Here is a 22,402-nt window from a genome sequence, read left to right as displayed (position 1 = left end):
AAAGCAAGGAGATAGCAGTCATAAAATCTTCTTTAGTATATGTGTTCATGTCCTATAAGACTTTGGGGGAAACTAAGAGAAATGATGTAAGTAGAATGACATTTAATTTCTGCCTGTTCTATGTATTCTAATTTAATTGTTGGGTGGAATCTGCTATGTGCCATGAGAGTAAAGTAAATGAGGATGTGTGTGTGTGTGTGTGGTATGCTATTTGTAACACAAAGATATATGTTATCTTTTTTTTTTTTGGAGACAGGGTCTCATTCAGTCACCCAGGATGGAGGGCAGTGGCGTGATCACTGCTTACTATAGCCTCAACCTTCTGGGCTCAAGCAATCCTACCACCTCAACATCCCTAGTACCTGGAACCACAAGCATGTGTTACCGTGCCCATTAATTTTTGTATTTTTTGTAGAGACAGGGTTTCCCCATGTTGCCTAGGCTGGTCTCGAACTCTTGGGCTCAAGCAACCACCTTGGCCTCTCAAAGTGCTCAGATTACAGGCATGAGCCACTGCGCCCAGCCTGTTCTGTTATTTTTATTGTGGAACTGAAAGATAATAGCCTAGGTAAAATCTGTATTAGCAAAGTGCACAGTTTGCAGGTCAAGTAGTCTTTGCAAGCACAGTGATTTTTAAAAACAATTTGCAAAGCTGCCGAAGCTTCCATTCATACCTACTGCCTTAGGTAAAAACACAGCACTTACCCTTGTGAGTGGCAATGTCTTACCTACTGAGTCAGTCTTCTCTAATTGGGATACTTGCTAGAAGTTTCAAAACAAAATATTTCTGGCAGCTGTGTGCATCTGCAAATATTTTCTGAGTGAGGGCAGTAGCGGATAAGTGGAGAGGACCTGACTTAAGGAACTCAATAGACAACTTACGAAAATGCATGTTGATTTTAGTTATTTTGATTGCAAACTTCTTGATGGCAGGCGGTTTTCAAGTCTTATGCGGCTTCTCTAGCCCCTTCAGCACTTGATGTTGTTAACTGACAAAAGCTTGCTGATATTTGTATTTTGACTTGGCTTTAGAAGACGTAGTAGAGGTCTACTGTCTACAGTTGTACATATAGAGCTAAACTGCTGACCTTAACCTTCCAGTTGCTCTATGTGCAGCCTACACATGATATTACTGTGTTTAGATTTTTACATAATTCTGGGCTCAAGAGACAGGACATTTGTTTCACATTTTTGGGGGGCTTGTTCTAAATGTAAAAGTTTGCCTAGCATTTAGGCTGCGTTAAAAGAGGACAGGTAAAATTATTTCCAGCTCTACAATATGTGTTTATCCCTAGAGAGGGGGTATTTGGACAGGAAAGATGAATGGTCCTGCCTTCAGAATGAGGCTGACATGAGGCTGACCTAGAGTGGTGTCTTTCACTGAATCTAGAATCTATGAGTGTTGAGACACCTTCAAGATGCTTCATCTTAAAGATACTGTTGTCTCCTTCTTTTGTTCTCTGCCTATTCCTCTGAGTCATGCTGTTTTCCTAGAGAGATTTTATTTATTTTGCAAAACACTTGCCTTCCGGGGACAGCCTTATTTATTAGGTGTCTGTCCTGTGACTCTCTAGGGAATGACCATCACACACTGTTGCCCAAGAGTACGTAAACCATACAGACAGCTCCATGCAGCTCACTCAGCCTGCACATATGAGCTGGTGCAGTGGTTTGTTGTTTTAACATGCGCTAGAGAAACATCGTGAAATTGCTGACCATTTAAACAGTATTAGAGTTAACAATTGGCCTAATGTATTATGCCCTGTAGCTACTTCTGTTCAGCGTGTTTAATATGGTTGTAGTCTTACTTAGTTCTGTTGTATTTATGTATTCCCTTCCTTCCCAAAGTGCTTCCCAATATGTTTTAAGGTATTAGTTCTGTGCAGTAATCCTGTGAAGATGACCAACTCTTTTTCTCTGTTTAATAAAAAATAATGGAAGGCTGGGCACGGTGTCTCATGCCTGTAATCCCAGCACTTTGGGAGGCTGAGGCGGGTGGATCACCTGAGGTCAGGAGTTTGAGACCATCCTGACCAACATGGCAAAACCCCGTCTTTACTAAAAATACAAAATTAGCTGGGTGTGGTGGTGCATGCTTGTAATCCCAGATACTTGGAAAGCTGAGGCAGGAGATTTGCTTGAACCCAGGGGATGGAGGTTGCAGTGAGCCCAGATCGCACCATTGCACTCCAGCATGGGCAACTAAAGCGAAACTCCATCTCAAAAAAAAAAAAAAAAAAGGAAAATGGAAGTTGAGTGTGGGAGTACATGTATGTATATATAAAACAGACAGAGGTTCTGCCTATGCATGCAGGCAGGAGACTTCTCGTGCTTTGATGAGCTTTACAGCAGCCAGGCTAGTTGGGCACAGTAGTATTTGAGTATCTTGAGTATTTCCCAGCATCACTTGGGATGCCCTTCTTTTGGAGAGGGAGAGACTCTATCATCCATACTTGTTTCCTAGGGCTGCCCTAGCAAAGAACCACGATCTGGGTGGCTCAGAACAACAGAGATTTACTGTCTCTTAGTTCTGGAGGTTAGAAGTCCAAGATCAAGGTGTTGGCAGGGCCATGCTCTCTCTGAAACTTGTAGTCAAAGGATCCTTCCTTGCCTCTTCCAGCTTCTGGTAGCCCAGACATTCCTTGCCCTGTGGCAGCACAACTCCAGTCTTCACATAATTTACTCTTGCATCTGTCTGTGTCTGTGTCCAAATTTTCCCTTTTTATCTTTTTTAATTTTTAATTTTTTTTGAGATGAGGTCTGTCACCCAGGCTGGAGTGCAGTGGTGAAGTCTCCACTTACTACATCCTCCACCTTCTGGGCTCAATTGAGCCTCCCACTTCAGCCTCCTGAGTAGCTGGGCCTATAGGTACATGCCACCATCCCTGGCTAATTTTTGTATTTTTTTGTAGGGTTGGGGTCTTTCTATGTTGTCCAGGCTGGTCAGGAATTCCTGGGCTCAAGCAATCCACCTGCCTTGGTGTCCCAAAGTGCTGGGATTACAGGCATGAACCACTGCACCCAGCCGAAATTTCCCCTTTTTGTAAGGACACCAGTTATACCGGGTCAGGGTCCATCCTAATGATTTCATCTGAACAACATCTGCAAAGGTTTTATTTCTAAATAAGACCACATTCCGAGGTATTGGGGCATAAGACATCAACCTATATCCACCACGTTTTGGAACTTCTGACTAATGGCCTCAACATGACCCCTGACCAAGCATGCTTCTAAATGTTGTTCAGCCCTGGTAACAAGTGGCCCTGAAACCTGACATGGGGAAGATGTACTTTATGGGCTGTGTGTGTGGGGAGTCAGGAGACAGTCACCAGGTATCTGGACCTCCTTGGTCCCACAAAACATAACAAGATAATTGGATTATAAAGGAGCCAAACACTGACTAAACCACAAGCTAGATGTTCTACCTCTGAATAATGTGGGTGAACTGTGCTTCTAAGATACTGCTTAACCTCATTCAACACAAATTTGATTTAACACATTCAATTAATCTTATCAGCAAATATTACACAAGAGATGATTCATTATCTACACTGGAAATGGCCACTGCTGATAGCCAGGTTGCTCGCCTCTCCCTTCCGCTGTTCCTTCTCGCACTTGCTTTGCTCAGCTTGCTTCTTTAATATGTTGGCTTGGTTCTCTTCTTCTTTTATCTGTCCTGGTTTGCTGTTAGCTTTCCTTCCAAGTGGAGGTCAAAAATCAGCATGATGAGAAGAATCCGTAGATGCTTAGCTCTGTATAAGACAAAAGAAACTTTGACAAAGAGGAAGTATATCTTTATTAAAAACATAATAAAGAGAAGTCATGCATTTTATTAAAAAATAATTCCCATACTTTTTTCTTTTATAAAAATATACACTTAAAAAGCTTTATGAAAAAATAGATAAACATAAGAAAATAAAAACAATCCATATTCCCCCTCATAATTCCAAAACTAGTGATGCACATTGTTAATGTTTTGGTATAGACCCTTCCAGAAGGAAGATAGATTATGATTTGTACTTGTATGCCCATTGGTGCTGCATCAAATAGATCAAAGGAATAAATGTTAAGTACATAAATATAAAGAAATAAAAATATAAAGAAAAAACAGTAGAAATGTTTTGTTTTTTAAAAATTGATACTGTATTGTACATGTCGGTTTATTATCTGCTCTCTCTTTCAGTAACATATTGTAAGTATTTTCTTTTGTCGTTAAATATTTTTCTATAGCATCATGTCATTTCATCATTCTACAATAGAAATTATCTTCCATTGTAGGAATGTACAAATAATTTAATAAGTTTAATCAATGCTCGTATAGGACATTTTATGATCATTTTCAAATATTCTTTATTATCGTCAGTGGTGCTATGCATAGAGTTGTAGTTCATCTTTGAACAGATTCATGCTAACTTATTTCTTCAGTATTTCCTTTCCTTCATAGAAGTAAAGTCCGTGGGTTAAATTTATGCATAATTGACAGACTGCTGTCTGGAAAAGTTGGATCAATATACACTCCTGCCAGCAGTGCTTGAGGACATGTGCTTCCTAGCATGTGTGACAGTACAACACAGTAGAATATAAGACATTATTTCAATTTGATAGATTATGATTTGTACTTGCATGTCCGTTGTTGCTGCATCAGATAGAGCAAAGGAATAAATATTAAGTACATAAATGTAAAGAGATAAAAATGCTATTATGCAATTTCCAATGGAAAGAATAGGGTACTGGGAGAACTGACCATCCATTTGAAAAAAGAAAAAATTCTCCTGAAGATTTTTTGCAAATTTGTTGGTCATTCATGTTTCTAATTTTTTGAATTGCCTGTTTATGTCCTTGACCCATTTGGCATTTAGGTGTGATTGTCTTTTCTTTATGGATTTGTGTTCTATTTCAGTAATTTGATTTCTTGATTTTTCATAAATGACACAATTTCTCTCAAAATTTCATTTGTCATTTAAGTTTGTGAATTTTCTTTTAATATAAAGACATGAAAAACATTTTAGTCAATTTATCATTATCTCCTTTGATGGTTTCTTTTTAACTGGCAGTCTTAAAATTTCCTTTACAATTCTAAAATTACATATATTTTTTCTTGTACTTTTGTGGTTTTTACATTTAAGTCTTTAATCAATTTGAATATATTTGAGGTTGTAGAATATGAAGTAGACATCTAAGTTCTCTCTTTTTTCAAATGAACGTCAGTTGTCTCAGTATTCTACTCTTTTCATTGGGGATTATATACTAGTAGTTTTTTTTTATATTTAACTACTTTAGATTTATTTATTGTTCTGTTATTTCATCAGAATCACATGTTTTAATTGCTGCAGCTTTATCACATTTTAAAATACCTGTGAGTGCAACTTTATTCATTACTTCTCTTTTGAAATGTTCTTGGAAATGATACTTACACATAACCTCTTCATCCATTTTAAGATGTGAAATAAGAACAAAAATGGTTTTTCTTAAATGCCTGCCTTAAAACTGGCGTTTAGTTAAAGAATCAAGTGCATTTTGGGAAAGCTATGCTTCCTCTCCCCTTCCTGATGATTGTAACTGTACAGCAGTTCCAGGGAGGACAACTAGGGAGAGGAAGTATGCTAACTTTGGAAATAGCTAGTCTTAGCTTTGAAAGCTGGTTTTGTCAGTTGTTAGCTGTGTGCTCTGGGCTAGCTAATTAATCTTTAAGAAACCCAGTTTAGCTGTCAATAAAAATAGTGATAATAATACCATACCTATCTCACAGGGCAATAAGAGGATTAAATGAGACAATGTTTGCTAATACAGAGTGTATCATTGCCATCAAAGAAGGAGCTTAATAAATGTTAATTTCCCTTTCCTTCTACTGATCTAGGATGTTTTGTTTGTAAAACATTTTTATACACATCATCTCTTTTGACTCACAAAGGTCTTGACTCACTAATCGTACAGTTTCTGTGGTATTGAATTACATGATGATTTAATAAGATATGATGATGATATAATGGATGTTAAATGACGAACCTAGAAGACATGGAGTTTTTGTTATAATTTTTTTAAATTAAAAAAAAATTATACCGACAAGGCTGGTCTCAAACTCCTGAGCTCAAGGAGTTTCTTTTCTTTCTTTCTCTCTTTTTTTTTTGTGAGACAGAGTCTCACTCTGTCGCCCAGGCTGGAGTGCAGTGGCGGATCTCCGCTCACTGCAAGTTCCGCCTCACTTGTTCACGCCATTCTCCTGCCTCAGTCTCCTGAGTAGCTGGGATTACAGGCGCCCGCCACCACGCCCGGCTAATTTTTTGTATTTTTTAGTAGAGACGGGGTTTCACCGTGTTAGCCAGGGTGGTCTCGATCTCCTGACCTCGTGATCCACCCGCCTCAGCCTCCCACAGTGCTGGGATTACTGGCGTGAGCCACCGCGCCCGGCCAAAGAGTTTCTTTTAAGCACATAACAAACTTCTCCTGCGTTCTTTTTTTTTAATTTTTAATTTTTTTAATTTTTGGAGATTCAGGGGTATGTGCAGGCTTGTTAATAAAATCATTTTAATTAATGACTTAGGGTGGCAATAGTTTTTACTTTTTCAAAAACCTGGTATATGTAAATAAGAATTCATGGTACACTGTTGATGCACATATTTTTAGAAGCATACTTAGCCTATAAAGCAAAACCCATGAGTATGTGATATGTTTGTAGTCTAACTTATCCAGTTTCAACTGTGTTAATAGCTTTGATCCCTATTACATTAAACATGCTTTTTAATTGAAAAATTAATAAGAAGCTGATTTTATTCTCAGTTGAGTAACAGATTAAAGCTAATATTAAATTAGCAATCTGTATTTATAACAATCCTAGTGGCAGGGCGGGGTGGCTCACGCCTGTAATCTCAGCACTTTGGGAGGCTGAGGTGGGCGGATCACGAGGTCACGAGATCGAGACCATCCTGGCCACCATGGTGAAACCCCATCTCTACTAAAAATACAAAAAATAGCTGGGCATGGTGGCCCATGCCTGTAGTCCCAGCTACTCGGGAGGCTGAGGCAGGAGAATTGCTTAAACCCGGGAAGCGGAGGTTGCAGTGAGCCGAGATCGCACCACTGCCCCCCAGCCTGGTGATGGAGTGAGACTCCATCTCAAAAAAAAAAAAAAAAAAAATTCCTAGAGAAAATAAATATGCCAGTATAACATATTATAGTCATTAAGACTGTCTGGAGTCATTGAGACTTGAATCTGAAGTTCAGCGTTACAGTGTAGCAGCTGTGTAACTTTGGATAAGGTACCTGAGCTCTTTTAGCCCCGATTTCTTGTCTGTAAAATGGAGGTAATAATAGTGCCTACAAAGAAGTTTGTTGTGAGGGAAAGGAAATAAGTAGTCAAGCACTTAGCCCAGGAAGTGTTCATTAAACAGTTGTTGCTGTTGCTGTTATTCACCGGTGAATAACAAAACCATACAGTCCCTTTGGAAGGAAGGATTTAAAATAATTTAAACAAATAATCATTAAAAATTTCAACCAGTACATTTATGACAAATGTAATAGTATTCCAAGCAGATGATAGTTTTTAAAAATTTATGCCTGTGTATAGTTGGGTAGAGACAAAGGATTATTTAAAAAGTATTTTCAGGTTGGGCACACTGGCTCATCCTTGCAACCCCTGCACTTTGGGAGGCTTGAGTCCAGGAGTTTGTGACCAGCCTGGGCAACACAGGGAGACCTTGTCTCTGCAAAGTAATAATAATAGCAATAATAATAAATAAAATTAGCCAGGCTTGGTGGTGGCATGTACCTGTAGTCCCAGGTATTCAAGAGGTTGAGGCAGGAGGCTCACTTAAGCCCAAGAGTTTGAGGTTGCTGTGAGCTACGAACGCACTACTGCACTCCAGCCTGGGTGACCAAGGAAGACTCAGTAAAAACAAAACAAAACAAACAAACAAACAAAAACTGCAAAGCTGTGATTACCATACAGTGCTAGTAATAATGATAATAAAAACAAAGGCTCCAAAATTTTTACAAGTAAACCTATATTCACAGGTAGATAATGCCAAGCCTGAGCCCAAAGGGCAGAGGGATGCTAGGGGCTCACAGAGGAAGACTTTCTTTTGATTTTACACACAAAAACCTTGTTTTATTTTGCATATAGATTCCCCTTCCAACATTTTCTGAAGTGGTCTCAAAAGCTTATTTAGGTTATTGGTTTTCCTGGATCCTGTCCAAGCTTTTCCTTCTGCATTTAAGCCTTATGTCAGCAGAGGATTTAGACTAAGTAGAGAGAAGACTTTCTTCTCCTTGGCTTTTTAGAGGAGGTGCTCTGGAATTTGGAAGATGCTACACAGTGAAGTCTGGGATATACATTTTTGGTACCCAGTAAACTCATGTTCAGAGAATAAGGCCTTAGTAGAGCCATATATGTGAGATATTTGGAATCATCCAAACCTGTAGCAAAGGTTAGATCCTGGTTTTTGTTTCTCGGATGTCTGCTTTATATCTCAAAACAACAAGCAAAATTTCTTGGCTCTGTGAATATGCAATTCTGTTCTTAGATTAGAGAGAAGCTTTACTCATGTGGTTTGGAAGGCTTCCTTTCCTAGTTGTTTTCAGTGTGTGAGAAGCACTACATTTTGAAGGTCAGAGAAGTCATGACACATTATAGGTAAGCTCATCAGCTTCTTACTTCACAGTGAGTTCTGAAAGGCATGATGCATGCAGTCCAGTAAGTGATGGTCATGATGTTCTGGTTCAGAACATTTGGGTTTCCCTACAGGTGTAATCGGTATGGAGTGAGTCATTAGTCATTGCATTTTCTGGAAAAGTCGGTAGAGAAAAGTTTAAGTGAAATGGAATACAGTGTTATAATTCACTTTTGTCACTCACAGGAGAGGATGATGTTTTGCATCAGGCTTGTTTACTGAAAAAGCTTATTATAGCCTGGTTCTTATGCTAAGTACTGGCTAAAAAAGAATAGAATGTGCCAGGCACGGTGGCTCACGCCTGTAATCCCATTACTTTGAAAGGCTGAGGCAGGTGGATCACAAGGTCAGGAGTTCGAGACCAGCCTGGCGAACATGGTGAAACTCTGTCTGTACTAAAAATACAAAAATTAGCAGGGTGTGGTGGTGGGTGCCTGTAGTCCCAGCTGCTTGGGAGGCTGAGACAGGAGAATCACTTGAACCTGGGAGGCGGAGGTGGCAGTGAGCCGAGATTGTGCCACTGCACTCCAGCCTGGGGGACAGAGCGAGACTTCATCTCAAAAAAAAAAAAAATGCACAACTTTTCCAATCTTGATTTAGATTATTTATACTAGGAATGTGTGAGGATGCCTTGAACAAACATGTCCTTTTATATGGTTAAGAAAATCAAATGTTGTAGGATATAGAGATAGTGGTAGTAAAAGGTTATGGTATAGAGATATGTACCTAAGGAAAGAGAATGTCATGGAGAAACCCTGGGTACTATGGGTGACTGAGCCAAAAAGAAAGTAGTGGAAATCTTATCTAAGTGACCAGAAGCCACACTTCACCGGGCTGCTTAAAGGCAAAAATACTTTTAGCTCACCACTGATTTGCAATATGGGGGTGGAGGGGAGCAGTGTTTAAAAGATGCTGAAGATTCCCATGCAAGAGAGGGAAAGCCAATTTCCCAAGTGGTGATGGTCCAAAGGCAGGAACCTGGCACAGACACAACAGTACAAACACTATAGTATTTGCTAATGTTGTGAAGCCATCTGCAATTCAAACTCCCAATATATATACTAGACATATTCCTCCTGTTTGAATACAAAAACCCACTTCCTCAAAGGCTAGAGTTCTTTAAATTGAATGTTAATTCAAGGTTCAAGGATTGACCCTTCAACAAAGGCGGATGTGTTAGCCACCAGGAAAAACAATTCGGGGAAGGGTTAGTTTGACTTTTAGCTATTATTTATCATTTCTTACCCAAACTTGTTTTCACATCTGAAGGACCAACAGGATAAAAGTTGATACATTAGGGACTTGAAGTTCAGAGTATTATTAAATCATTTCCAACAAATATATATAAACAGCGTCTTCCGGGCAGGTCAGGGCTTAGCTCAAGTCACTTTCAGTTGCTGTGCCTCAGGGAGGATGCTGGTTAGACCTCCCACTGAAAGATTTCCATTGTTCTTCTAACTTTTCTAGCCAAACATGATTCCAGTTAATGTAACAATCTCATAGCCTGGAAAGAAACTTTGCCAGCCTGGGAAATCTACTTTTCTGGCCTGGGAAGTATTCTGGTGAGCACTGAGGGAAGGGAGTAGGGGTGTTGGAAAGAAGACTTGAAATTCCTTTGTGTTATCTGTAAATAGAACGTTCTAACTCTTTGGTCTCTTCTTCCTCCTCTCCCCCAACCCCCTCTTTCATCATTTTCAATTATATATAGGAGGTTGGAAGGTTTCTCTTGAGCTCTTAATCCCAGTCACCTAAATACCCTTTGTGAGGGAAACTGGGTAAGAACAATAAAAGTGGAAGGCTCTCCTACCCTGGTCTTGCTCTTCCCCAGTTCTCCTCTAGCTCCTCCTCCCTTTATCTCTGTCTCTTCTCATAAAAGTGCTTTAGTTGAGGCTCCCTAGGATTCACCCTCTAGCTCCTATCTGCACTTGAAGCCAGGCTGGGGTCTGCACTTGCAATTAGTATGTCTGTTGGACTGGGCCACGGTATCCCACCTGGCCACTGCCGCATGCCTCCTCAGTGCATGCTGGGGCTCCTGGTCTCTCTAGCCTGGGGCTTTGGGCTGACAAGTTCCCTCTTCCTTGCAGCTCCCTCAAAGTCCCAGACACAAAGGCCTCCAGGATGCTCTGTTAATGCTTGACTGGAGCCTTCCAAGATTAGAATCAAAGGGGCATTTGGGGGTAGTTTTGGTCTTTGAGACTTCAGTCATCCCATATTCCCTCTACCCAATAGAAAGCAGAAGGGGCCTATACTCTCATCTAGCAGCTTCTAGTTCCTCCTATCTATTGGCCTTTTCCCTTGGCCCAGGGCCAAGGCCAGATTTTCATGACTAGGAAAGCTCTCCTGCAGAGAGATGTCAAACATGCCCAACTAGACAATGGCCATGAGCAACAAAAGATCTGTGGGTGATCCTGTAGGAGTTTGATTCCCCCAGGCAGCTGTGGGCAGGGCTGTGTGGGTCTTTAGATTGTGTTGAGCAATTGGTGGGTCTAGGAAGCTTGATTTTCTGGAGTTCAGTGACCAAGAATCTCAAGTTCTCTGTTTAGTCTTTCACTCTCGTGAATGGGTTCAGGTCTGAAGGCCTGTAATTTTTGGGTGCTGAGCCCCGAGTTCTGAGCTGAGAGTATCTGAGCTGAGAAGAGCACGGGGTCGCAGCCTTGGTAAGTCAGAGGCACAGTTCAGCCTCTGTTGGCCCTTGGAGCCAGCAGTTAGTCGTCCTCCCCAGATAGTTAATCGTGTTTGTGGTTTTCCCCCTTTAATGGGCCGTGAAGTCAGCAAACTCCCCACATGGTGGCTCCCTTTACTAAAGTTGAGTGGTGAATTGTACAAGGAGTCTTGGAAATTTTCAAATATTTCTCCAGATTGAACTCATCTCAGAATTCGTGTGGGAGGAAAGAGTAAGGATTTTAATGGGGTTCACCTTTGACGTGAAGCAAGGCGGAAGACAGGAAAGCCACAGTGGGGAATAGCTTTGGGCGCTTTAGTAAGAAAGACATCTCTGCTTGATTATCTGGTAGTGTTCACCGCAAGCTCTTTGTGTGCGAGCTTGCTGCAGAGGCAGAGCTGAACACGGAAAACACGCATGTAAACAGTCCAACATAAATCAGTGAGCATATGTATCAGAGAAAAAGAGACATATTCCCATGTAGATGTGGTTTGAAGCTTTATTGAAGGCAGACAATCTGAAGCACGGCCAGGAATAAACTAAGAGGAAACAGACAGTTTTCGGTCATTCATGGCCAGGAATAAACAAAACTTAGTTTTTTTTTTAAGAAGGAGGAAGTATTAAATCTCAAATAAGAGCAGGAACAGCATTTAGAAGGAGAAACATAATATCTTGGAAAAAGCATGCAGAACTAATATAGCTTATTTAAATGTGAGATCCAAATCATAGTAACAGGAAACCCTCCCACTAAACTGGAATTTCCCCTAATTTTTGTGTAAGATCCAAATAATTAAAATGCACTCTAATGGTTATTGATGTCTCTATTTTCTTTCTTTCTTTCTTCTTCTTCTTCTTCTTCTTTTTTTTTTTTTTAAAGAAATAGACCCGAGTTCTCTTACTGGAGTAGAAATATATGAACCTTCTTCAATTACCCAGGAAATTGGAAGCCTCTGGGTGGATATGGTCTTCCCTTATTGCTTTCCTCTTCCCACATCATTTTCAGTTAAAAAAATTAACTGTTTCCAGCAGAGGGATTCCTGTTAGAAACCTTCATCAGGTGAACTTGTACTGGGAACCCTCATGCTTTCCCAGTCTGTCTGTGTCTCCCAAACAGAGCTGAAGTTGTAAACAAAGTGGAAAAACATATTTCTCCCCACAAAATTCTTAAAATTTCACTTCTTGTGGAAAACACAATTTCACAACATCAATTTTTAAAATCTGTAAGAGCCACGGAAGGTGTGAAAGTAGCCAAACAGCCGGTCTAGAAATCCAAAAGCCAGGACTAACGGGGGACAGAATGCTTTTTCCTCAAATCCAGGCAGGGATGGGGAGCATTCTCAGCATTAGGGCATTTACGGACGCTACAAGGGGGAAAGGATGTATCTGAACGGTGGGGGTGATTTAGGCAATGAATCGCCACGTTAATAGCACTACTGCCAAATCTTCAAATTTAGAGGCTCTGGTGAAAAATTAAACCGGTGGCAATTTTCAACGTTTGTAGCATCTGTTACCCTACACTTCAGCACCCGGAGTCTGGACAGCTCCGCAGGCCGCGCTCCGGAGGCAGCATGAGCTCTCATCAATCTACTCATAGCCCTACTGTCAACGGCAGCCAGACTCAGGAGAGATTTACTGAAAATCCTCCAAGACTTCCCTTTAAAAACAAAACGACTTCCACATTTAATGGTCTATCTGAAAGAACATACGCAAGAAATTAGGAGATCTAAATTAAATTTATTAATAGGAGAGCTTGATGATGCTTAATTCCAGAGTCCAGAGCTCTGATTGGTGGGGCTTGATGAAAAAGTAAAGAGAAATCGTAATTATATAGTTAAAAACATAACTTTTGTCATCCTCAAAATTCTAAAAATTCTTTACCTGTCCTTGAGAAATGGGTGAAACTGAAAACCATCAAAATAATTGGACTTCTTAAAAATTGGATTGTATGAGTGAAAGGTGTTTATGAGAAGTCGATGACTCCGGATCTTATCATCCAAGAGGACAGCACAGAATAGTTAATACGTTCCTTGAGGGACTAGGATGCTGACGTCTTTTTCTGATACCCGATCATTACGTGACTGAAAAAAAAAGGAAGTCATTTCATGAATAAAAATCGGAGCGCAACAGTGCAACAAAATATTCTGTACTTAAAGGCAACAGGCAGACAGATGTTGACAAAGAGGGCTCTCCAAAAACCATGTTCGGATAGATTTTTGCTAACTGCACAGATAAATACGAGCAGAAGGCCGGTCACCTCTGTAACCACCGGTAGCAGCAGAAGAAGCCGCAGCTTCAGAGGCAGCCAGAGAGACCTCGGAGCAGAGAAGGCGCTGCCGACCCTCGCAGCTGCCTGACCGGCGGCTCCTACAAAGGCGGGCTAGCCACCCGCCCTCTCCCTTTCCTTCCTCCCCTTCTTTTCTGACTTTCCCTCTTTTCCTTAATCGCTTGCTTCTTCCTCCGGGTGGACTTACGGCCACTTTGCTCCTCCGCCCTTTACCTCATCGCCCCCTCTTTCTTTCTTCTTTCTCTCTCTCTTCGCCCCCTTCTCTCCGTGTCACGCTCCCTCCTAGTTCTGCGCGTCTACAAACTTTTGAACAGAACACGAGCCTCGGCAAACAAGTCCTGCAGCTCCTCCTGCTGCTCCTGCTCGTTCCTGCGGCTTCTGCTCAGACACCAACGCCAGACAGTGATGCCTCTCGGGTTGTGACTCCAGCGCAGAAACTTGAAGAAGCCCTTTGCCCGCCGTCCTACTTGGCAGCACACCCTCTCCTGACAGCGGTAAGAGTTGAAGGGTAAGGGAAAGAAAATCTTACCAAACCGACCGACTCACTCGACTGCTGATTCTTTCGCTTGGCATCGCGTCAGGGTAGTTAGCTTTCCTTCAACCAGGTCTGGCTAGTTATTGGGCGCCGGGTATATGCATATATATTTTTTTCTAACTATAGCAAGCAAGAAGTGGCAGGGCGCGCACCGGCTGTCGCTAAGTGGTGTTCAACACAGGGAGCCGGGGCTTCGCTCCGTCCCTCCCCCAGCTTCGAGAGTTTTTTGGGGTTGGAGGGTGGAAGGCCAGGGGCGTTCTCACAGCTGTGTGTCCTCTTTCCCATCCTGCGCAGAATGACCATGTGTAGCGGAGCGAGGCTGGCCCTGCTGGTCTATGGGATAATCATGCATAGCAGCGTCTACAGCTCACCTGCCGCCGCCGGACTCCGGTTCCCCGGGATCAGGTAGGTGCTGGCTGCCTGGCCCAAGCAGGAGCTGGGGCTTCCCAGTCACAGACACTTCCTCACGGTCTCCTTCCTGCAGTCCTTTGGGTCCAGACTACTAGCATCGCCCTCTGCGCCCCCAGTGCGCCTCCGCCAGCCTTGGCTGGACAGCGGGTCCCCATTCTAGCCGAGGGTCTGGCAGGCTCCGCGACTGCTCGGACCCCTCCCCCAGCCCTAGGCAGCTCAGGGTCCCGGGTAGAGCCAGTGAGCTTCTGGCCGCTGGAGAACTCCCCCTCCCCCAACCTGGCCCACAGGATGGGGGCAGGGCATGGCCCCTAGCTTGGTTTCTTTTACCTATTCTTAGGATGAGTTAGGAGAACTTCAGCTCTGGAGCCTGGCCGGGGGTTGAGCGTGAAGCTCCCTCGGACTTTGCTTTGTTACTGCTTGTTCTGGACTATCCGGGTGGGGTCTCTCTCTCTCCTCCACCCTTTCTTTTCATTTCATTCCAATTCTTTCCCCTGAAGAGCTGTCTTTCAAGTGATCCGTGTTCCAACTGCATTTTGAATCCCAGGCTGTCTTGGGGGGCGTGCGGTGGGGAGGGTGTTGGCCCGGTGTGATTGAGGAAAAGCGACTTAAGAGAGGGAAGAACAAGAACGAGACTGCGAAGGAGGGGGAAAAACAGGCGCAAAGGAGGAGGAAGGGAAAGCCAGCAGGCAGGCAGGACCGGGAGAGCAGCCCTGCCTGGCCCAGGATGGAGGAACCTTGGCTTTTTTCTTAACCCCGGGTTTCTAACCGGCAGGCGCTGCCCAGGTTCCCGGAGGCAGCCCCAGAGTCGCGGGCCGATGTGCCGGACTGTGGATGAGCCCTGGGTAGGGGAGGGTTCGTACCAGCGGCGCCTGGGGCAGCGAGGAGCGCGCGTTCTGCCTGCGAAGCTGCCTTCTCCGAGCCGCGCCCAGGAACATTAGCTTTGGGGGGCCGCTGATCATTGATTTGGACGGAGAGATGGGTTCTGGCTTCTGTATTAGGATTCCAGCATCTGGGCTCGAGGCAGGGCAATATCCAGAAAGACCCCAGGGTTCGGGGTACCTGGGCCAGGGCTGAGGCGCATCGCCGAGCAAAGGCTGGGTGCGAGGCGTGCGGAATGATGTGCTTGCCTTGCCCGGGCATCTCCAAGGATGGAGAAAAGGCGAGTGAAGTAACGAAGTACGACTCCAACCCCGCCTAGAGAGTGCTACTAGCGCTGGCTGCATTCCAAGTCTCTCCAGGGGTCCAAAGCGAGAGGGATTTGTTTTAACCCATCTCTACCCGTCCTATGTCAAGAACGGAGGCTGTAGAGGGCGACTGCGAAGTCGCCAGGCGCTCGCTGGATCTCGGTCCCCCTCCTTGTGCTCTGGGGTTGAGATGGGGCACCGCCGTCGATAACAGATTAGCGCGAACTATTCGTTTAGTGGCCTTAAAACACCCTCGTTTCACCCTCAGCTATTTTCAAATTCCCGTGTGCCTGGCACTTTCTCCGTGCGAGAAGCACCGGAGGGTGCGGACACGCCACAGTCTGAGCCGCCGCCAAACTGGCTAAGTTTAGGGGCATTTATTATTCATGTTCCTGCCAAATCCTCTCCTGCCCAAAATAGAAACGAGGTTCTCCGTGACCTACATCTGCTCGGGGAAGGGCTCCCCTGGGCTCGGAGGCTGGGGTGGGGGTGGCTGAGGAGTTGGCCACCGCACACCCCACCCATCCTCTCCTGTGCTTTATGGGCCTCCCCATTCGGGTCTTCGCGTGGGTCAGCGCCTAGTCTCCTAGGGCCTTTCTCGTCCCCGCCCGTTGCTGCTTTGGGGAGGCTCGGGAGCCAGGCGGGGAGAGGGGCGGTCCTTTTCAGTAGATAGGTGTGCGCGATCGGCGGAGACGCATCGGTTTCCCAGTGCTTGTTGAGGCCGTGGCCCTCAGGACGACCCTTTACCCGCGAAAGGGGGGGTGGGCGAGCCGCCTGGCGGGGTAGGAGTGGTTGGGTGTCGTTGCCTCCTCCTTACCTCTGCTCCCACCCCCAGTCCTGGGAGAAGAGACAATTCTCAGCTGAGGACTTTTATCAACTGTGAAAATCAGTGCGAGCCCCTTACTTTGGATCCTCTCAGAGCTGGGGAGGAACTTGTACTGACCACACCTTCTGTCCCCGGCCACCCCGCAGGCCAGAGGACGAGGCGTACGACGAGGACGGAAACCCGCTGCAAGACTTCTATGACTTGGAGTCGCCGGGCGCAGGGAGCCCCGCCTCCGCGCTGCGCGACGCCTCCGCATTGTACTACCCGGCTGAGAGAAGGTGAGATTCGCGCGGCCTCGCGCACACCCGCGGCTGGGAGCTCGGGACTGCGGTGACGGGAGGGGTAGTGTGGTGACCCACCTAGGATTTTTTTTTTCCCATGAAAGTCCTCAAGCCTGTCCTCTCCCTGACCCGATCCTATTGCAGCGACAAAAAATTAGCAGCGGGCGGGTCTGTGTGGACCTGAGGGCCGCGTGGGGACCGAGGGGGCTGTGGCCCAAAGAGTGGCAGTGAGTGGCGTCAAGGAACCCACACTCCACATCTGCCATTCCTAGAGCCAGGACTAACTCCAGATCCTAGCAGTTACTCTCGAGATCATCCCGGGAGTTATTCGCGAGTTCTGTGCCTCTGGAGGTTTCTCTGTCAGCCTCTCTGGCCGCCGAGGGGGCGCGCGCCCAACAAGGGGGTCTCTAGCGGCCACCTGGGGACAGAATCAGTGACCCTGGGCGCGCACTTTGCCTCCTCGTTAGAGATGTCGCCCACGGGATCCTTAACAAGGCCTACCGCAAAGTGCTGGACCAGCTGTCCGCCAGGAAGTACCTGCAGTCGCTCGTGGCCAAGGGCGTGGGGTAAGAGTTTGTGGAAGGATTAACCTGCGCGTGGTGGCTTGCGCGCGCCGGGGTGGGTGCCTGTGCGGGGCGCGCGCAGGGCGGGCGGCGCGGCTTCCGCGGCAGTGCGTGCACGTGGGGGCCAGGGTGAGTCTGCGCCCCTGGGTCTGGGGTGGGTATCCGCCACGGGCCGCAGTTGGAGATTTTGAAGTGACACTTTAAATTTGCCCAGAGAGCTCTGGAAGAGGGAAAAAGGGAACGCGAGCCAGAGAGTTTGATCCGTTTTGAATGAAAAGAAAGAGAAACCAAACCAAACCTCTCAGTCATTCAAAACCTTCAAGCTTCCAGGGAGGTTTTGCTATAATTTTCTCTAAGCATGACTGTTTTTGGGGGAGGGGAAAGGGGTGGTTGTATTTACTGAAAATTCAAATCGAAATAATAAATAGCCAAATTTGGACACTTATGGACCCAAACAGTTTTGCTCACGCCAGAGAAACTGAGAGCATAGGGCTTGCGTGAAGCCTATCTCAGCAGAAGGCAACATTTTAATAAAGCCCATGGGAAAACAGATTACATTTTCGCCATGAATAATTCATGCAGTGAAAAATATTGCCTACAGCCTGTCGACTTATATTATTATCACGTTTTTCAACTTGGCGTGAGGAGGGAGAGGAGTGTTCATATTTGACTAGGAATCGCAGGATCGATGCAAACTCCAGGGCAGCAGCCAGACTGGCATATTTAGGGCTCTCTGGTTATTTTCTCCTTATGTCGGGGGTGAGAGGAACAGTGAGGACAATTTAGCGCAAACACACGAATGGTCAGATCTCAAGGGGCAGCGTTGGGAGAAAGGTTAGGCTTAAAGCGCGTGTCGTCTGCCCGGATCTTATCCCGGGCCCCCTCTGCAGGGTTTCGTGCCAGGAAATCCTGGGTGGGGAGGGAGGCATCGAGGGGCTGCCATCTCAGCCCTCCCTACGGCTGCTTCCTGGCAGAGGGAGGCGATGCGGTGGGCAGTGCAAGCCCCCGGGCCCTCCCCGAAGGCTGCCGCGTGGGGTGGGGCCCGCCTGCTCCCCGCAGCGATTGAACCTGTGTATCCCGCCCCGCCACCCTCTTCCCGACCCCTTTGCTTGCAGTGGGAGCCTAGGCGGCGGCGCGGAGGACGACGCGGAGCCGCTCTCCAAGCGCCACTCGGACGGAATCTTCACGGACAGCTACAGCCGCTACCGGAAACAAATGGCTGTCAAGAAATACTTGGCGGCTGTCCTAGGGAAAAGGTATAAACAAAGGGTTAAAAACAAAGGACGCCGAATAGCTTATTTGTAGCGATGAGTTACCAGCTACCCTGTGTATACAGCCCTGACGCAATGAAAAGTCGTTTTCCAAACTGACTGAACAGTCATCGCTCGTGTGTTCTATCCAAACATGTATTTATGTAATGAAGTAAAGCCATTAAATGAATATTTTGATAATAATATTGTTTTTCTTTTTACAAAGCACTAGAGAATGCACAGATATACTTTGTGGACCAATTATTGATATATATTATAAATATATATAAAGAATATATATATAAAAGTATAGAGAGAAGTTCATACAAAGCGTGCACAAGGATTGAAAATTCGCCCGAGCTGTTTATGTTTTTATAAAAATAAATAGAAAAGTAGACAATCATTGTTTTGAATATTACTCCTATTTTTGTAAACTGGAATTAAAAGGATAGTATTTTTATCCATGACAGGCCTGAAGATATTACTACTTACCATTTGCTACTGTACATAAACAATGATGCCCTGCTCCAGGGAGATTTTGAGGTAAAGATATGGAGAATTGCTGAAGGGCATTCTTTCCCAGTGAGTCTCTGGGGCAGGCTGCTTCAATCCCAGCCTAACTCAACTGGGCACTGTCCCCCTGGTTGGGTGGCAATTCCAATATTTCTGCTTTCTTTGATTCTCCTTTTATGTGTAGTTGTCTCTCTTCAGACTCTCAGCCCAGAAGAAAATTCTCCTGATAAAACAACAGCTCGATCCAAATTGTGCTTCTCCCCAGAATTCACGCCTCTCCCTAGGAGAAGAGTTGAGGAACTGTACAGAAAAGGGCGGCTTCGTTAGACCGCTCTCTTTTCTGTACTTCCTGAGTGGCCAGGGAATCTAATATCCCCAAATTAGGGCAATTGGAACAAAGTGAAGGACATAGAGGTATATTGGAAGAGGCAGAGCCTGAGGTGGTAGGAGGAGGACCCTGGAAATGGACTGGTTTGAGATTGCCCCAGGTCTGGGAAGCTGAGGGCAAGTCCAGTCCCAATGGTCCTGACTTTGGGCGCTGGGTATTGGAAATGGATGCAAAGTACAATGTGTTTTTCTCCAGTGCTGTCCATGCTTCTCATCTTGTGAAATGGCCAGGATCCTCTCCTTTGAAACCTGCTCTGTAGGAGCTACCCTTTTCCTTTGTGGTTTTATGGAGACCTCTCCTTCCTACCCTCCTGCACTGTTTAAATACTGTTTACCATTTTTCATTCACTTCTCTTAAACTTGTGAATGCTTCTCACTTTTTTTTTGTTTGATGCAGGCACTTATTGTAAATTTTAGAAACCCCTCTGTAGCCACTAATAAGTAATTATGCACTAAATATGAACCCTTTGTTTCTTGTTTATTGAGTTTGTAGGTAAAATGTATTTTTCTACATTATTGCTTATTGCTTAGTAAAATTTATTTCATAAAACCAACCTTTGTCATATTAGAATGTGTAGTGTTCACATGTTGCTCAGTTTTGCTAACTGATAAATCATTTAATCCTCTTCTTCATATGTATGAGTACTATCTTATATCTGTGGTCAAGAGTGAGGTAAGCAAGCTCCAACAGACCCTGAGAACCTACCCTTGTATCCTTTCTTTGGCTAAAGAAAGCATGTCTGTTTCCTGTCAATTCTTTGAACATACAGAGTAATCTTTATAAACAAAAGAACCTTCACCCAGCAATCAGATCGAGCAGCAACAGACAAACCAGCCAGCCAGTCTCCCAAATTTCAGGCACAAGTTTATTTTTTATTTTTTTCTGTTTTGAAAAAAGAAGATGAAGAAGAAGAAAAAAAAAGAACAAGGAAAGATTAAACATTAGCTTGTAAAGTTTAAAGGACCTTTCCTTTTCCTTTACGGATTTGATCAGTATGAAGTCATAAATCAAAGAAAACAGAATTGGATTTGCATTCCCAGGCGGGATGGATGCTGCCAGGAGATCACATTGCAAATAGTGAAAACAGAGGCATTCGGTCTATGCCTGAGTCCTGTGTATAGGATCAATCTTCCTTTAATTCCGCAGTCTCCTCAGGCAATGTGACACGGGATGCAGTTTGCAGCTTTAGTGCCTTTCTTCGCCTTTTAAATTGCCACGAATCACAGATGGCTATTTAGTGGCCCTACAATGCTGCAACACATCAGCTTGCATTTTAGTCTTAATTATTTGTTTCTTGGATAATGGGCAGAGTTTTCTGTATTTGTGTCAGCTGTTAGTGGTGAAATAGGGCTCTAGTTAACCTTTTATTTATGAAGTCTAATTTAGTGTTCCCGTGGCTAGTTGCAAGCATTTTACAGTGATCACCCAGTTTAATCTTTTGTATACTTTTTAGAAATGCCAAGAGCCTTACTAAACTGAAGCAGATTTATGATATAGTGATAATTTAGGTAGATGTTAGTCTTGAAGCTCTTATTTTGTGTGCAACTGATTATAAAAACACCTTAACCAAGTATTATTACACACATGATATCTATAACTAGGACTTTGATAACTGTTATATAAAGTGTGTAAAATTTGTATGAATAAATTTTTGTAAACAATGCAACTTGGTCTAATGTTTGGGAAAAAAGACATTCAGGAAATAATTACTTTAAAATCTCTTAAAGTATTATATTTCTTTAGCAACCACAAGATTTTTTTACGTCTGGAATATATATCTATCTAAGCACCCTTATATTTTCATGAACTGCACTTTAATAATTGATGGGCAACTGGATTCTGCTAAAAATTTAAAGTAGCTACTCAGATGGAGATGCCTAAGAAGGTTTTAAGCTCATAAACAGGCATGATGTTGCAACATTATAAGACACACAATTTAGATTAATTTCCATCCCCTAGCGTGTATATACTTTGCTCAATATTCAGAAAGTTACTAGGTAGTAGTGGGAGACAATGCTGGAGCATTAGTTACACATCTAAAATAGCAATCTAACATTGTTCTTTTATTTTTTATTTTAGTGGCCAGGTCTCACTATGTTGCCGAGGCTGGTCTTGCCCAAGCGATCCTCCCACCTCAGCCTCCCAAAGTGCTGGGATTACAGGCGTGAGCCACCACACCCAGCCTAAAATAGGGATCTAACATTCTTCTTACACAAGTAACTCTGCAGACTAAACTTGTCTTGATAAAATTTTGCATAAAATGATCTAAATAATCAGTTTTGGAGGTTTTAAAATGTATTTAGAGACATACAAACAACTGTCTCTGATTAAAATGCTTTAGGTAGAAGGAACATGAACATGAGTAAGTAAAGAGTTAATTAGATGCCTTTAAAAGAAAAAGTACTTTGAACTCCAGGAAGAAACACAAGAAGTCATTTGTGGATTATATGCTTTCTTAGTTCATATTTACAAACTTTAGGGCAAAGCTTTCATACGAAATTCCCTCAAATTCCGTAGTGGTGTGTGTTTTGGCACCCTTGACTATTTCTGGCTTAGAAAATGTACAGAAAGTCACACAATAATTGACATACCATTTAATTTAAAATGCCAGGGTTTCATCCTAAAAATTAATGGTCTCAATTAGTAAATCAATAAATATGTTACAATAGAATTAAAGGATGAGTGAGGATTCTAAAATTATCTTCAGAATTTAGCTCAGTATTTAAGGCCTAGAATCAAATAGGGAGGAGCCCACAGTCTAGAAATCCCATTTGTAGTCAATGAAAAAATGAATCCAGTACAGTTCATATTTGCATTTGATTTTATTGGATAAGGAATT

General features: G+C 43.8%; 1 protein-coding gene across 3 annotated transcripts; it reads left to right on the top strand.

The window, feature by feature from the left end:
* Nucleotides 1-13,467: 13,467 nt before the first annotated feature.
* On the top strand, nucleotides 13,468-20,112 carry ADCYAP1 (adenylate cyclase activating polypeptide 1). Of its 3 annotated transcripts, XM_019013741.4 has the most exons (6): nucleotides 13,468-13,618; nucleotides 13,821-14,120; nucleotides 14,442-14,552; nucleotides 16,715-16,846; nucleotides 17,317-17,415; nucleotides 18,528-20,112. In XM_019013741.4, the coding sequence occupies exons 1-6, from the start codon at nucleotides 13,497-13,499 to the stop codon at nucleotides 18,715-18,717; spliced, it is 954 nt and encodes a 317-aa protein (XP_018869286.4). In that variant the 5' UTR covers nucleotides 13,468-13,496; the 3' UTR covers nucleotides 18,718-20,112. The 3 variants fall into 3 exon arrangements, with proteins under 3 accessions (XP_018869286.4, XP_063555508.1, XP_004059170.2); XM_063699438.1 differs by having other exon boundaries at nucleotides 13,601-14,120; XM_004059122.5 differs by lacking the exon at nucleotides 13,468-13,618 and having other exon boundaries at nucleotides 13,994-14,106.
* The last annotated feature ends 2,290 nt before the right edge of the window (nucleotides 20,113-22,402 follow it).

This window comes from Gorilla gorilla, chromosome 17 (assembly GCF_029281585.2).
Source record: "Gorilla gorilla gorilla isolate KB3781 chromosome 17, NHGRI_mGorGor1-v2.1_pri, whole genome shotgun sequence".
Lineage (NCBI taxonomy): Eukaryota > Metazoa > Chordata > Mammalia > Primates > Hominidae > Gorilla > Gorilla gorilla.
The sequence above is the reverse complement of the archived record's forward strand: the minus strand, read 5'-3'. Positions and strand labels throughout refer to the sequence as shown.

Bases quoted from the DNA above. Each gene is read 5' to 3' on its own strand.
- ADCYAP1 (XM_019013741.4), top strand. From the start codon at position 13,497: ATGTTGACAAAGAGGGCTCTCCAAAAACCATGTTCGGATAGATTTTTG. The intron at 14,553-16,714 runs GTAGGTGCTGGC...GCCACCCCGCAG, and splicing joins CTCCGGTTCCCCGGGATCAG to GCCAGAGGACGAGGCGTACG. The intron at 17,416-18,527 runs GTAAGAGTTTGT...CTTTGCTTGCAG, and splicing joins CTCGTGGCCAAGGGCGTGGG to TGGGAGCCTAGGCGGCGGCG.